Consider the following 16,534-nt stretch of genomic DNA (forward strand, 5'->3'; position numbering starts at 1 on the left):
TCTCAGGCTGAACCTTTTTTTATACTGATAGTGTATGGGTAAGCCGTAAACATAAATGAAACCAAAACGGGGGGAAAGAAATCTGGAGAGATTGTCTGTGAATAAAAAACCTAGTTAATTTGGTAAGAAAATTAGCAATTAGTTGTGATTAATTTTCATCATCCTAAAATACTACTACATGAATGGCAGTAAGAAAAGTTAACAGAAAGATGGAATAAACTGAATTGTTAAGTAGCAGAGGCATGAAAATGACCCGAAAAGCCCTGTAGTTCAGAAGGAGCCCATCAGAATGAGGGATAGAGCTCTCTCTGCTAAATATTTGTTTATCTTGAAAATAAAAGAGAGTTTTGTTTTGTTTTGGTTTTAGTTTTGGTTCCTAAGGCCTTGAATTCAAAATTAAGCCTTTGAATTAAATTTAGAAGAATGTAAGTAAATAATAGGGGAGAAAAGGCAAATCACTTCATGGAGTGTAAAGTTAATAGTTAACCTGATAATGAGGTCGGAATCTCATTCCATATGTTAAACTACCCCAATTAGGTAGTGCTAAATGTCTAACTATTGGGCATTACTGCTGAAATGCAAGAAGGGCCTCTGAGGAGACCAAAGAGGTCAGCAAGAGGTCTCTGGCCTCTACTCAATAGAGAGTACCATTCAGGGGATTTGTTCTAGTTAAAACTGGAGGGTTTCTGTCTGTTTGCTTTTTTTCTTACTTTAGTTACTCTTGGTTTGTTATCATTTGTATTATTTATTTTACGGTTAAACTATAAGCCTAAGTTGCATCACCGGCGCCTCGAGAAACCTCCTCCTGCCGGCTTGCTGGTGTTTTGTCCTTGGGCATCAGTGGCTGCCCTGATGCCAAGAGATGTTGAGGCCTGCCTGGGTCTATTAAGTAAACACGAGGTTGGGAACTCAAGCGGACGCCGAGTTGGGGTCGGGGCGGGGGGGGGGGGCGGCTTCTGGAAGCCCGTGGGCGGCCCTATCCGGGTCAACTGCCACCAGGGCCTGGCCTCCGTTGGCAAACTTGTGGTCAGAGGAGAGGTGGCCGGGCACCCTGCCAGGAAAGGCCCTCACCAACGTGACCTCGCTGCCCCTCGCTGTCTCACACGGCCCCACTCTGCCCTACACTGTCCCTCAAGGTTCCGATGCCCCACTCTGTCCTGCCTTGTCTTGCGCTCACCTTGAGGTTCCACACTGTCCCACCCTGTCCCGCGCTGTCCCTCCCACGCCGCGGCCCGCGGGCCTCGTGGTGAGCGCGTGGCTGCAAACGGCAGACGCGCCCCCCCCCCCCCGACCCGAGGCCGGCCCAGCAGTAGCTCCGCTCGCCTCCCCACGTCTCAGCCCACCCACGCGGCGGCGGCCCGCGGACAGGGGAAGACAAAACCCTCCCTGGGGCTGGAAACGGTGGAAACCGCGTGCGAGGCGCGGCGCCGCCTTTGGGTCGGGCAGGAACCGCGGCCGAGGCCGGGCGGCCCGCACACTTCAGAGGAAGATTCTCGGGAGGGGGTTCTCGGAGCTGGGCAGCGGCCACCCGAATCCGGCAGAGGGGAGGGGCCCAGGCCGCGGCGGCCCAGAAACCCGGCCCTCGGGAGACAAAGGCAGCTTCCCCGCGGGGCCGCGCGACGCTGGCGGGCCCCACGCGAGCGCCTCCGGGCCCCACGCGAGCGCCTCCGGGCCCCACGCGAGCGCCTCCGCCGCGATATCGCCCCTTTAAGCGGCTCGCGCCCGGGATTGGCTGCGCGGGGGAGGTGGGGCGGCGAGCGGCGACGTCACGGCCCCGCCCACTCAGTATATAGTGAGGCGGCGACGGCGGCCGAGTGCGAGTGGGGAACGCTAGTGGGAGCGGGCGCCAGGCGAGCGGCGAGGCGCCTGCGCGGTGTCCGGGCCCCTGAGCCCGCGGCGCTGAGACAGCCGGGACGGACATGCGCGGGAGGGCGCCGTGGGGCAGCCGCGGCTTCGCTGGGGTAAGGGGCCTGCGGGCGGGGGGGGGGTGGCGGCGCGCCCCTCAGGGCTCCGGGCGGCTCTCTACGCGGGGTGGGTCCCCGGGGCGCGGAGAGGGTCGCTCGGCGCAGAGTCTCCCGGGACGGAGGGAGGGGCCGGCCCGGGGCGCCGGGGACGCGGCTCCGAGAGAGGCGAGCCGGGGTCCTGCGTCCGCGGGCTGGCGGCGGCCTCGGGCTCTTTCCTCTTCCCGCCGGGGGCTGCGCTAGTCTGGTCCACACCGCGCGCCCGTAAGCCCTGTCCTGGGAGCTGCGGGGGGCCGGGATCGGCGCCCGTGCTGACCCGCGGTTCTTCTGCCTAGTCTCGGCGACGACGGTCATCCCCAGTCGGTGTTCTTAATTCATCCGAGCAGCCCCGCGCCCTCCTCCTCCCCCTGCTGCTCCTCCTCCGCCTCCTCCCAGGAACGTGATTCTTTGCTGTGAAGGTCCTAAATGTTGCCTCAAACGGGAAGGAACTGTAGAATTCTGTGTTCGAAACGAGAACACTTATTGGCCAGTTCTTGTGTGTGTACGTGTGTGTTTATATGTATATCATTGTCTTATACAAATTAGATGACTCCTTTACCAGGATTGATACTGGATTGGTGCTTGCGAAGCCTTTATTAAGATTTCGTCATTGCCTGAAAGAAACCAGTCTCTTACCTGATAAAAAAAAAAAATATGAGTAGAGTGTTAGTCATAAACGTAAGTGCAATCAGAATAGAGACTGTAGCTTTAAAAGAGATGTGTTGGTGACTTTAGGTGCACCTGCAACACTGGTAGGGCAGGACTGGTTTCTAGGCAACTGTCGGGGGTGAAGAAAGGTGAGGTTAAAATGCCTTTTTCCCCCCCTTCTGGAGAACAAGTGTTCTACAAAGTTTCGGGCTTTTATTAATCTGTTAAGAATGCAATGGGGATAACGTTTGTTCAGGAGACTGAAGCATCTAAATAAGTTCACCGTATCTGGTTTTGCCTTCTTTTTTTTTAAACTGCATTTCTTTCTTTTTCTTTTCTTTTTTTAAAAAATCCTTACTGGAATTATATGGTTGTAAGTGAAGTTTTCCTTAAACAAAGGCATTTTGGTACCTATTTCAGAAAGTGACCAAATTTTGCTAAGACCAAACTAAAAGAAGTCGGTTCCTTGTTAACAGGCCGACTATGGTTGGTTATCAGTATGTTATCAATCAAGCTCTTCTCCAGATATTAGCAAATTTGAAGAGAAATACATATGGGTTTTAGCATGGAGTTCAGACACTGTTCGTCATTCATACAGAGGTTTCCTTTTCAGCTGTGTGTTCTTGTGGACACTCACTGGTAGGTGGGAGAGGTCTGGGAGTAATAATTTATAACCTAACTGTATATTAGATATTAGATAATATATTATCTAATATATTAGACTGTAAACTCCTTAAGGGCAGGAACCCTGCCTTGCACAACTTCTATCTTATGCAGCTTTGCACATAGTTGATGACTGATAAGTAATTGCAGGAAAAGCATATTTTACATTTTAAAGCTCAGCAGGATCGGACCAGTCACTGATAAAGTTCGGAAAGCAAATCTGTTGTTGTTTTTTTTAATGGCCGTTATGAAAGGTCTGAATTATTCGTAGTTTTGGCAGATAGGGGAAACCACTGTCGTGATGCACTGGGTTTCCTACTTTCGGTTCACAGTCGATTCTAGTTGCTCTTTCTGTGAGATTTAATTATACTGTAGACTTGAGTTTTTGTGTGAAAATAACTGCTGCTCCTGAGAGGAACCAGATAATACTTCCTTTCTGCTAGTAGTAATGGTAGCTTTTAAAAGCAAGTCACCTGGGACTTCCCTGGTGGTCCAGTGGATAAGACTCTGCACTTCCAATGCAGGGGCCAGGGTTCGATCCCTGGTCAGGGAACTAGATCCCGCATGCATGCCGCAACTAAGAAGCCCGCATGGTGCAACTAAAGATCCCACGTGCCGCAGCTAAGAGCCGGCACAGCCAAAATAAATTAAAAAAAAAAAATCAAGTCACCTAAATGACAGGTGCAATCTAACGTGCTTGAAACTGACCTGAATGTCTACATACCATGAGGTTGCTTTCAAAAGGTGACCAGAGGAGGGGAAAGGTGGTGCCGGGGTAATTCCAGGAATTGGAATGTCACAGACTCCCGCCACGGAGGGAGTCTGCTCTTAAGCTAAATGCATTTGAGTGGGTACCTCATCATCAGGATTTCTGTAGCATCCTTTGGCGCTGGTGTTTGGCCATGCGTTCTAAAAGCTGATTGGGATAACTCACCAGATAAACGAAATCCAGTTGTGGCATTCTGGCATTATTCGCACAGTATAAACATGCTTTGTAAAGATAGATAAAACTGGTGAGTTTGGGGGTTCTGAACTTACGTTACTAGCTTAAATACAGAAGTTCATTTTAAGGTAGGGGGAAGTTAATGTGGGATTCAGATTTCAGAAAAGAAAAAAGGATTCTGCCATTTGGAGTCCTCGTTGATACTTGAATCCAATTCTTTATACCATAAAATTGGGCAGTATTACCGAAAGGCCATTGAATATATTTTTTAAATATGGGGCTCTGGCTCCATGATGTAGCCCTTTTCAACTCCAAAGTGCCGTGATTCAACAAAAGATTACAGTTTAACAGAGGAAACAGTAGGAAGGTCAGGATGAGAAGACATTGTCCAAAAGCTCTTGTTAAAGACCCCCAGAATATGAAACTCGATGAGTTACAGATTGGGATTTGAAAATACTGTTCCTCTCTGCGCGGAATGCTCTTCTCCTGACTCTTCTCATGGATGCCTTTTTTTTCATCCTTTAGATTCAAATTTTAAAAGTCACCTGAGAGAAGCCTTCCCTAGCCGCCTGTGTGAATAGGTTCTTCTGCCTCCTTGCCCTGTCCTGTTCTCCGCTCATTCCCTTGGAAGTGACCACAATCTGAAATTGTGTGCTTACCTCTTACCTCTCTCCTCGCTAGACTGAACCTTAGGCAGCCCCACCTAGCGTCGTATGTAGTCCAGAATAAGCATCCGATAACTATTTGTGAAAATAATGAAGCCCTGCCTTCTAAAAACCAATGAGCCAAATGCACGAGCTGAGAGTTCAGTCTTCTCTGCGCAGCTGACCAGCGCTTGGGTCCTGTCCTTTGTGTCAGGTTCTCCATCTGTAACCAAGAATGTCAGGAGGAGAAACGTGGCTGTCGCCTGAAATGAAGACACTCTGGAAAGGAGAGGTGGTGAAAGTGTAGTGGGGAAAATGCTAGATTAGAGGGTAGAAGAGCCGCGATGGCCCTTTGCCAACAGGAAGATGCTTACTTATCTCACTTCATTTCCTCCTCTGCAAAATGGCGGCTATAATCCCTGCCTCCTCTTACAGGGATGCCTTGGGGATCAAGTGAGATAACATGTTAGAAAGTGTTTTGTCATCTCTGGACCGCTTTCCAAATACAAGACATTCTATCATTAAATTCTGGATTTTACAATAGAGCCTGATTATCACGCCCCACAGGGATCCATGCTGGGACTGGATTAAAAGGAGGCCCCTTGGGTATGTGTAGGGACGCGGAGACAGACCCGCATATATCAAATACCATCTTGTAACGGGTTATATGATGGTGGGGCATCCACATGTCACTGAAGGTTGACGGTTTCAAAGGACTGTTTGAAGTGGTCACGGAATATCAGACTGATACCTAACCCACCCTTTCCAGAGGATACATAGGACAGACCTGCAAGTAATAACTTGTACAGGAGAATCTGAGGGAGTTGAAGTATAATAGGAACTTTCATAGGCTAAAGGTTGCCCAAGAAAAAACTGTTACCAGGCAGCGAAGCCCCAGGACCGTCTGTCTGCACCACCCTGAAACCTTGAGCGTCGTAGTTGGTCAGATCTTCCCCCGGTTTAATTAAGAGCTTGGAGAGCCGCGTGGTGTGTGCGAAGAGCCTGCCTCAAGTCTGGGCCCCAAGTTCCTTAGCTCTGCGCTTCTGGCTCCTGGGCTGTAAATGAGGGTGGTAATAGGCACCCACCTCCCAGGGTTGTGGAGAGGATTAAATTAGTTAATACACATAAAGTACTTGGAACGCTGCCTGTCAGATAAGTGTCCAGTGAACTAGTTATTATCCTTACTGGGTTTCTGTTCACTGTAACAATCTCGAATTACCCATTGGGCGACTTAAACGCTCATTAATTAAATTTGAAGTTTTAAAGACTCGCTTCCTATCATTAGACTATTGTGCTCATTGTCATTAATATTGGACTAGAAATCATGTATCTTTCACCATTAGAGACCTACCGTGTGTGTGTCTAACAGGAATAATATTTCCCGCGCAGCGTGTCTTCGAGCCCCGCTAGGCTAGCGCTCTGTAGGAAAAGGACAGAAGAATCCATTCCTGCCGTAGGGCGTTTCTGCTCTGTCACCAAAGCCGCGCAGGAGGCTCCGGGGACCCAGAGGCTGTCGGCGACCGTGGTAGTGAAGGAATACGTTTTCTGTTGGCTTGCCCTTTCTTAAAATACTTAGCTAGAGAATATTCTGAATTATTTCCGAACTTAGGTCACCTGGCTTTGATTGCGACAGTGTGAAGATAAAACATTTTCCTGGCTGCCTTGGTGTTTACCACCGACAAATGGGCCACCCGGGGCCAGGTGCAGGGCCGCAGGGGGACAGAACGTCCGTCCCCACCACGCTGGGCCACACGCACATCTTCACGGAAACCACTGAGCTTAGTTACGTGTTAGTAACTTCGTGTCACACTCTTTAAAATCATCTGGGCATTTAAGGCAGAGGCTGTTGATGCTTCCACAGCAGCAGGGCACTGTCCTCCCTGGCTGCCCCTTCTCCCTCCCCCAGACCATGCCTATCAACGTGAAATCTGAGAAAAGCCCTGAATTAGGGTCTGTGATTTTCGAAGACTCTTCTGCTTTTAGTGAATCAGCTCAGGCCACACGACACTAGAGCGATGACAAACACTGAATGTGTTAGGTGAATGTCAAATAAGTAAGTTTTCTCCTTTTATTAACGGAAATTAAAATCCTGTGAAAGAGCTAAACTGAACGTTCAGTGCAGAGCGCTTGGCCACCAGTGCTTTAGACACTAATCACAGTAAAAATAGTGAGGTTTGGCTTTGTTTTCCTTGCCCTTTCATTTTTCCCAAAGGTGATTATTTGAGGCATCTTCAAAATGAAAGGCGAGTTGATTAACTTGGGGAGCGTCTACAATCGTGCTATTGGTCATGGTCTTAAGTCAGTTTCTTTTCACAAATTTTGGCTGGGACTGTAGTTACCTTATATCTCCCTGGGTATGGAAATAGGTAGGTAGGTGGTAGTTGTTAAATGCAGCTGAGAAGACCATTTGTCACCCTGAATAAACAGAAATCAGGTTCTTAAACCAGACTGAAAGAAGGAAATTACATCACACTTTTAAATAAGGAAGCACTGGGCAGAACTGGATGAGTTGTGTGACAAAAATGTGCCCCTCCCCCTCTCATGGACTGCCTCTGAGATTTATTAATGAGACCTGTGGCCAGGTGAGCCTATCTAGGTTATTGCCTCAAGGTAGCCTGGTTTTTAAAGAACAGTCTCAAAGAGGCTATCCTCAAGCAAAAGGCATGTGATTTCACCTATTTGATAAAGAATGTGCAATGTGCTTTTGGGTGTAACCCCCCCCTTTTTTTTTTTTAAGGAAAATGACCTTAAATTTAGCAGCAAAAACACAGGAGTTGCATTTACAATCCAGAAGAGAGGAGAAGGTGAAACTCAGTGTTTCTAGAAAGCATCCCCTGATTGCTTTAAGTAGACGTTTAGTAACAGATGCCGGCCGGGGAAGTCACATTGTTAACCATTTAAGCTTCTGATTTTTTACCCAGTCTCCAACTGTCCACTTTGGATTTTGGAAATGAATTTAGTGAAAATTCCTTGCTGGCTACCTGTCCTAGACTTGTTCCGTTATAATTGGCCAACGTCAGCAAATGTTAAGTTTATCCCTTACAAACCTGTGTTCTTCCCCTTCTTCACTGCTTTGTATTATAAATTACATGAATCTTTCATGTAATTACTTTTTTAAAAATGAGGTGAATATTTTCTCAAAATCCACTTACTAAGTATGTGTCAGAAATGAGCGAGGTCCGGATCTGTTGGGGCGGCGGAGTGAGTGCTGTCCTAGAAAGTTAGGCCCAGAGGAGGGGACCAGGGCACAGAATAACCCGAGCCCCAGGCAGCCTCCTCTGGCTTCCCCCAAGGGAGCGGGATCGTGGAGGGGGTGGCCCCGAAGCCTAAACTGATTCCTAGCAGCGATCTGGGGGAAGGAGAAGCAAGAGCTTGAGAAAAGGTAGACGGGGGCCTCGTCGTGAAGGCCTTCGATGCCGCACGGAGGGGCTTTCACCGAGAAGCCTTTGAAGACTTTGACGAGGTTGGAGCGGTGAGAGATGAGGGACCGCGATCTGGCGCGCAGGGTGGGTGTGGGGGCCTTTCAGACCCGAGGCAGATTGCGAGGGAAGGAAGATAGATTCAGATTCTTCGAGAAACAGCGTAGAGATAAGCTGTGGACCCTGGTGATTGAACGTACATCTGCTGTAACTCAGGTTAAAAATGGTGCCTTTCGGAGACGCGTGATCTGCTTAGACTGTGAACTGGTTCGGGAAGGGGGAGGGGACGTGCGGTGGGTGACAGGAGGCGTTCGGTTAGTAAAGTTGGAGATGCCAGGGGACCATCCGACTGGAAGGGTAATCACCAGACAATAGGAGATGCAAAGTGGAGGCTTGCGCCCGGGCTGGACTAGACTAGGGTTTCGGGAAGCTGTCAATGTAGAGTTGAAGCCCTAGCGGGGAATCAGAACTCCAGGCCGGGCCGGGTTGTAAGGAGAGAAAATAAAGGGACATCAGCCTCAAGAAACCAATGGCTTTAGGGGTTTGGCTTGGTTTGGTTTTCCTTGAATTAAAAAAAAAAAAAAAGTGATGTTAACAGGAAAAAGTAGCTCACACCTGGGATGGGTATTTAACAGCATTTTTGACACAAGGGCTAAAAAGTAGTTCATGTGTTTTAGAAAAGTTACTATGCGCAAGGTTATTGAGACCCCGGTCTATAGCAGGATGAGTGGATTCACATTAGCTTTCGTAGTTTTGCATTTCATCACACAGTGCCATCTTGGACTTATAGATCCTGGTTTTCCCACGTAGGTATCTTTTTGCAGCCGTTTTCCTAATGAATCGTAAGGTAGAGCTAGTTTTACAGTTACAAGGGAACACACTTCGAAACACTGCAGCGTCAGTTCAGTTTCACTTGAGCGCCGTGTTTCTTTTTGACTCGAGGTTGACCAAATTGATTGACTTTTTTTTTTTTTTTTACAGAGGAGTATATACCTATTGAACACTTCCAGTGTTTTGAGAGAGGCATAAAAGAATTCCAGGTGGTTGAGTTTACAACCTGTGGAACACACTTTAAAAGTTTGCTTCCCGACCGCCTGCAGGTGCCCCATTTTGAGTCTACAGTTGGGAGTTATTTTCCAGAAGAAGAGAGCACACAGTGACACTGCCCTAGGAGCTCCCCCGTGCGAGCCAGTGGGAAGTTTGGACAGTTTCATAACATGGCCCATTCACAATTCCCCATTGAAATGTAGAGGCAGGTCACCTTCGATGAATGCACAAAGACACTATTGTGGTCACAAGCGAGCTGCCTCAGTGAACACAATTCTTTTTATACTAAAAAAAAAAAAAAATTTTTTTTTCTTAAAGCTAACAAGGAGGTGATGGGAGCAATGACCAAAAAATAACTTTTTCTAGAACGTGTACATAATGTTAAGGGACCACTGAAATGGAAGTCCAGAATTCTGAGGCCATTTCAGCAGAGGCGATGGTTACACAATCACCCTGTTGAAAGCGAAGATTTAGAAGATGGCATTCGGAGGCCGACCCGCAGTAATTACCGGTAGTTCTTGCTGGCCTGCAGACAGGTGAGGGCTGGGCCTTCACCGTCCCCTGCAGCACTTACCTGTAATCTGGCCGGGCGGTCTTCACATGTGTGCTTTCAAACCAGTCAGATACCATATTCTTCTTCCTATCTGGCCTTTCATTTTTCTATGGCCACAGATACTGTCCCTGTCGCCACAGATGCTGTCCCTGTCGTCCTGCCAGTGCTTGCAGATTGCTCAGAAACAGCACCCTAGACCACCGGGCAGGGACAGAGAGGGCGTGTCTAGCAATTTTTTGCTAAAGATTGTATCTTAAATTTTTCTTAGAGCTTAACTGCATTCAGGGGAAGTAAAAACACATTTGCTTTGTTCCTGATCTTAAAAACCAACCCGCAGAAACAACAAAAAAAGACCTCCCAATAACTTAGATTTCTGAAATGATGGGGTTTTTTTTTTTTCCCCCTCTTCTTAATCACATATCTTTAGAGACGGATGAAAGAAAGATAATGCTTGACTATTAGAAATAATATTTTAAACCTGTTGAAATCTCTGCCTAGTATATGAAAACAGCTGACTTCAGGAGAGTAAAAAGCTGAGAAGGGCTGATCGGACTCCGTCCTCCTTTGTCACTGAAAGATTACTGTCTGCATTCCTTTTCATGTGAAAAAAAAAAAAAAAGAATCATAAACATTTGCAGAGTATTTTTTTAGACCCTTAGCTTTAAAAAAAACAAAAAATAAACCCTGTGCCTTACATATCGTATACATTCAGTTGCTGCTGACAATACTAATAGATGGCATTGTACAAACATCCATTGAACAAACGTTCACTTAGCACCTGCTAACGTTCAGGTGGTGATAATTAATGATCGGGGCGCAGCCTCTTTCCTGAGCTCACAGTCTTGTAGGGGGCGACGGAACAAAACTCTGACCTGCCTGCCCCTCCCCCAGCACAGCACCCATCGCACTCGTCTTGTGTCACCCACAGCCCTCGGCACGGCACCCAGCTCTCGGTTTGTACGGAAGTACTTGCCAAGAGCATGAGAAAGCGTTAGAAGGTGTATGTACACATCGCACGAGGGGTCAATGTGACACGGAGACCTGACAAGTGACGTCCTCACCTTATTCTAAGCAAACGTGCGTATCTGAAGACAGGGCAGCCGTGGATGCTAATCACGAGATTACACCTGGGTAATGATACGGACAATGGGGGCTGGGGACTCCAGACCCATCTGACAAGGGGGCGGAAGGGTCTGAAGGTGAGGAACTGCTGGGTTAAGAAAACTGTAGTCCATGCCTCGCAGCTAGGCAGGACAGACATAAATTACTAGGCGCGTCACAGGGGAGAATGTGGAGAATGCAGTCTGCAGTTTGCCTTTAAAAGGGAGGAGGACGCCAGCCAGGCCTCTGCCGAAGCCAGGCATCCTGCAGAACTCGATTTCCACAGGAGAATGGAAACGAGTATCTTCGCGTGTAACGATTTCTTTATTCTCGCCAAAGCAATAGCTGGAGAATTTGTCTTCCCGGGGCCCAGCCCGAAATACAGAATCCAAGTAAATGCTGGGCTTGTGGCGTTGGTTAGCGGGGGCCGAGTGTAGACTCTCCTGCTTCATCAAAGCGTTGGGTCTTAGAGAATATTAGTGCTGCAGATTCGAACGCAGTAATTTCTGAAAGTACTTGTGTAGCTCGGGGGTCGGGGTGGGATGAGCTCCACTCTCAACACAGCCACACACTGAAGATCCGTGTGTGTGCTCTGGCGGGTGAGGCCGCTGTGCTGTGCAGCTCTCGGCGCGCAGGAGCTCCGCCTCGGCTGGCGACGCTCTCTTGCCCGTTGGCTGAAAGCATCTCACATCCTGGATTAGTACATGCCCCCGCCTCCCCCCCAAAAGACTTATAATGTCTACATTTACGTACCCTCGTGAAAAGTGAGAGCTAGGTAACTTAAAAATGGAAGAACCGAGTGGAAGTCGGTCGTGGAATGTTTCTATTCCACAGCCCCCGAAACGCTCTCACCGTGGCGAGTTCGGCGTGTTTCGGGATTGTTCCCTTACTGTCTCCTCTGCATCCCCTCTAGGGAATGAAAGCCACTGGCTGACTACACATCCCTCCCTGGGCTTCACGAGTTTGAAGACTTCCCAGAATAAGGCACAATGTCCATGGCCGGCGTCGCTGCTCAAGAGATCAGAGTCCCGTTAAAAACTGGGTTTCTGCATGATGGCCAAGCCCTGGGGAGCCTGAAGGCCTGCTGGGGGGGCCGCGGCGAGTTCGAGAAGTAAGTGCAGGGCGTGGGGCCGCGGGAGCCTGAGTGTGTGACGTCCGAGTGAGGGCGGGGACGCCAGTGCTGCCTGTTTGTCACCAAGGTGTCCGTCCTTTCCTTTCAGCGGCTTTTTGAACATCGACCCCATAACCATGGCCTACAGTCTGAACTCGACGGCGCAGGAGCACCTAACGTCCATAGGTACGTGTCCTGAGAGCCCAAGCGCCCCTGGCACTTGGGGAGGAGGGTGGCGGCAGCCCCTCGCGTGAGCTTGGCCTCCAGCGTTATTTTCTAAATCAGGGAACGACCTGAGCCGTTTCCCACAGGAGCCAGACCCCTAGTGGCGACAGATCTGAAGCTAAGCGTGTTCTTAGCCGCCTTTGCACCTCAGCCTGAGTCACTGGGTCTCCCTGTGGGGGTGCGAGCTTCTAAAGGCATCCCAGCGACGAGACATAATAACTTTTAGAAGGAACCCTGGACAGGACCTCTCTTCTTGCTGACGAGCCTCGAATGCCTGTTTGCAAGTGACAGAGCCGTATAAGTGTTGACAAAAACTTAGAGGAGTGTGTGTATGTTGGTCCTTCTAACGTGAACCTGGCGTTCCTTAGGTTTTTGCCAAGGGCTGCTTGTGCCATCGCAGGCGAGTCTCTGGCTCGCGGTATGGCAGGGGGCCGGGTGAGGCTTCGTGCTGTCTCCGGGCCGCCCTGCGCGTGCTGGGTGGTCCAGCTCTCAAAGGGCCAGGCTGCTGCGGGCTGGCACTCGCGTAAGTCACGTGCTGCTCGCCGGCTGTGGGTTCCGCACGCGTCACAGAGCCTGTGTGGGGGTTGTGGGCATAGGCGCCGCGCACGCCCACGTCCGACGCAGATAGAGAAGAGACCATCTGTTCTGGGAACCGGGTGCGTTCCCCGCCTCCGGGCCCTCAGTACGCCCGCGGCGCTGGCCGGGGTGTGCTCGGCGGTCCAGCGGCCGGGTGTTTGGCCAGGGGCGACCTGGCAGGCGGTGGCAGGAGCGCGGGCGATCTTGGGTATCCTCTCGGGTTCCTTCCAGGGCGCGTTTCCAGGTCTGCTCCGACGAACGGCAGCCACTTTCCGGAGCACGGCCCCTCCGCCAAGGCCCGCCTGCCCCCTCTCGTCATCCCCCCGAGCGAAGGCTGGGGGCAGCCGGAGGAGGATCGGGTGGCGTGTGGATTGAGGAGGCTGGCAGTGAACGGGCTCGGTGTCCCCACGCCCCCGCTCACCCCCGTCAAGACGCCCCCGGCCCTCCTCCCTGGCGGGGCTCCCTGCGAGCGGGGCTCCCGGCCGCTGCCGCCCCTGCCCATCTCCGAGGACCTCCCCCTGGACGAGGCGGACTGCGAGGTCGAGTTCCTGACCAGCTCGGACACGGACTTCCTTCTAGAAGACTGCGCGCTCTCCGACTTCAGACCCGACGGCCCCGGCAGGCGCAGCTTCCGTGGGTGCGGACAGATCAACTACGCGTATTTCGACACCCCGGCCGTCTCGTCCGCGGATCTCAGCCAGGCGCACGACCAGGCTGCCGGGGGGACGCGTGCCAGCCCCCCTCCGTCCCAGGCCCACCGGAGACTGCGGAGGTCTCACTCGGGCCCCGCAGGGTCCTTTCACAAGCCGGCCATCAGGATCTCCAGCTACGTGCACAGGGCTTCTCCCAACTCCGACGACGACAAGCCCGAGGTGCCCCCCCGGGTCCCCATCCCTCCCCGGCCGGCCAAGCCGGACTACAGAAGGTGGTCGGCCGAAGTCACTTCCAGCACCTACAGCGACGAGGACAGGCCCCCCAAAGTCCCGCCGAGAGAACCCTTGTCCCGGAGTAACTCCCGCACCCCGAGCCCCAAAAGTCTCCCGTCTTACCTCAACGGGGTCATGCCGCCCACGCAGAGCTTTGCCCCCGACCCCAAGTACGTGAGCAGCAAAGCCCTGCAGAGACAGCACAGCGAGGGGGCCGCCGGCAAGGTCCCCTGCATCCTGCCCATCATTGAGAATGGGAGGAAAGTGAGCTCGACGCATTATTACCTGCTCCCTGAGAGGCCGCCCTACCTGGACAAATACGAAAAGTTTTTTAGGGAAGCAGAAGAGACACACGCGAGCACCCCCATCCAGCCCCTCCCTGCCGACGGCGGTGTCTTTTCGGCCCCAGAAAAGCTGGACTCGAAACCAAGGGTGGATCTGGCAGGCCACGCGAAGCGCAGACATTTCTCCTACGTGGTTTCCCCTTAGACCCTGGGTCCTGGCTCAGCAGAGGTGCCGCAGCAGCCGGCGGTTCTCCAGCCTGACAGCGGTTCACAGGAAGGCGGCGCAGGTCGCGGGGTCAGAGAGTCGAACTGTCTGCCCTAAAGAGAAGGGTTCAGGGGGTCGTGAGGTGCTGCCGTGCTGAGCGTCCCTGGCCGTGTTAGCGGCGGAGAAAAGCCTGCTCAAGTCTGTGATTTAAAGATGTGACGCGGGAAGGAAGGACGGGGACGTTTCTGTACGTGCGCGTGTTACGCACCCGCACCTACACTCGTGGTAAAATCGTAGAGCCTAGTTGCAAGTTAACCAAGTAGTTGCTTCCTTAGAGTAAAATATATATTTAGAATGATAAAAGCTAAATAAAGCTGGAGGATGGCTCCTGATAGACTGAAAATTGAGCAAATGGACGAGAATACAGAATACAGTATTGTTCAGAGCAAAATCATTTTTTTAAAAAAACCACAAAAAACCCCCAACTATTTCTGCTTACTAAGTTTGAGGGTTTCTGGCTCTGAGGCCCGTTCCGTTTCGTCTCATTCATTTTTGCGAGCAGTTTTTCCGTGGAGGGCAGGCCATTCGTTCTTTCTGTGACTTAACCTGCCTCGTTCAAGTCATCCCAAGACCTAAATCCTTCAGGTCTTGCTTTCTGGTCTGTTGAGGGGAGGGATGGCCACATATTTGGTACCGTATTCTCACCTGTCCGCGTCTCACATCTTGAAAAATGGGAAGGTAACAGAATTAGTCCATCATTTTTCCTTACCATTCCTGCTGTATTCTACCCCCGCCCACCACCGCCCGAAACACAGGGCGCTCGGGGGGAAAGCAAACTAAACTCTTTGCCACTGTTGAGGGCGTCAGTTGAAGCAATAATGAAACAGCCGTGCGGTTGAGAGGGTCTGTGTGGGGGACGTGTGTCGTGGGTTTTTTTGTTTGTCTGTTTCTTGTTTTTTTTGTCGGGTTTTTTCCCCTCCCCTTTTTTAGACTGTATAAATAAACGAATACAACACAAGCTGGCCTTGTGTTGCTGGTTCCTCTTCAGTATTTCCTGGGGATTGTTTGCTTTTTAAGTAAAACGCTTCTGACCAACAGCCCAGTATGTCTTAAGAACAGAGGTCACCTCAGCACCTGCTTTGGAAACCCTCACCGTCGGCTGCTCTGCTCGGATTCGGTGAGCCACAGAGCCCACGTTCCCATTTCCGCAAGCTTCGCTGTCTGTGTCCCGCGTAGAGCCGCACAGAGGAGACGGACGGTGCTCAGTACCAGAAGTACCTTTTACTGCGACGCTCTTCATATTAAACACGCTGTTTACAGTTTAAACTGCTGAGTGATGTTATTTGAGCTATTTAAAGCTTATATTTTAGTATGAACTTAAATGAAGGTTAAAACATGCTTTAGAAAAATGCACTGATTTCTGCATTTATGTGTACAGTATTGGACAAAGGATTTTATTCATTTTTGTTGCATTATTTTGAATATTGTCTTTTCATTTTAATAAAGTTATAATACTTATTTATGACACCGTTAATAATGTTTCTTGCCTACACTCTTATAAAATTTTGTGTCTCGAGTAATATGACAACATGACCACTTTTAAGCACAAGGGAAGAGTTTTAAGCAGTCTAACATAGGCTTGAAAGGTACCACCGGGGCTTCCCTGGTGGCGCAGTGGTTGAAAATCCACCTGCCGATGCAGGAGACACGGGTTCGTGCCCTGGTCTGGGAAGATCCCACATGCCACGGAGCAACTAAGCCCGTGAGCCATGGCCGCTGAGCCTGCGCGTCCGGAGCCTGTGCTCCGCAACGGGAGAGGCCACAACAGTGAGAGGCCTGCATACTGCAAAAAAAAAAAAAAAGAAAGTTACCACCATCCCCTAGAATGACAAACGATTTAAGCAATGTACATTTAAGTAGTATACAGACCGTGAAAACGAGCTGTTTGTATTTACCTATAACAATTAAGAAGGTGCTTCTGAATTGATGCTGGTTCGTTGCTGTGGAAACAGAGTCCTTCTGGGGAGGGGGCGTCCCCATCAAGGGGGCTGTAACAGGAAGGAGCGGCTCTGACGTGGACCTGACGTGACGCATTTGGAGTTTGAGTCCTAGGTCTGGATTGCCCTGGGCCCTTGGGGAGGCTCTGCTTCTTGCTTGATGCAAGGCCACCCAAGGAAGCCCAGCCTGCC

At 50.5% G+C, this 16,534-nt stretch overlaps 1 protein-coding gene across 2 annotated transcripts; it reads left to right on the top strand.

Annotated features, from left to right (window-relative positions):
- The first annotated feature begins 1,784 nt into the window (after nucleotides 1–1,784).
- ERRFI1 (ERBB receptor feedback inhibitor 1) lies at nucleotides 1,785–15,870 on the top strand. Of its 2 annotated transcripts, none has more exons than XM_059052408.2 (4): nucleotides 1,785–1,961; nucleotides 11,932–12,129; nucleotides 12,239–12,315; nucleotides 13,162–15,870. In XM_059052408.2, exons 2-4 carry the CDS (start codon nucleotides 12,008–12,010, stop codon nucleotides 14,343–14,345), a joined length of 1,383 nt encoding a protein of 460 aa, XP_058908391.1. In that variant the 5' UTR covers nucleotides 1,785–1,961; nucleotides 11,932–12,007; the 3' UTR covers nucleotides 14,346–15,870. The 2 variants fall into 2 exon arrangements, with proteins under 2 accessions (XP_058908391.1, XP_066874297.1); XM_067018196.1 differs by lacking the exon at nucleotides 1,785–1,961 and adding an exon at nucleotides 10,417–11,048.
- The last annotated feature ends 664 nt before the right edge of the window (nucleotides 15,871–16,534 follow it).

The sequence above is a fragment of the Kogia breviceps genome, chromosome 1 (assembly GCF_026419965.1).
Source record: "Kogia breviceps isolate mKogBre1 chromosome 1, mKogBre1 haplotype 1, whole genome shotgun sequence".
Lineage (NCBI taxonomy): Eukaryota > Metazoa > Chordata > Mammalia > Artiodactyla > Physeteridae > Kogia > Kogia breviceps.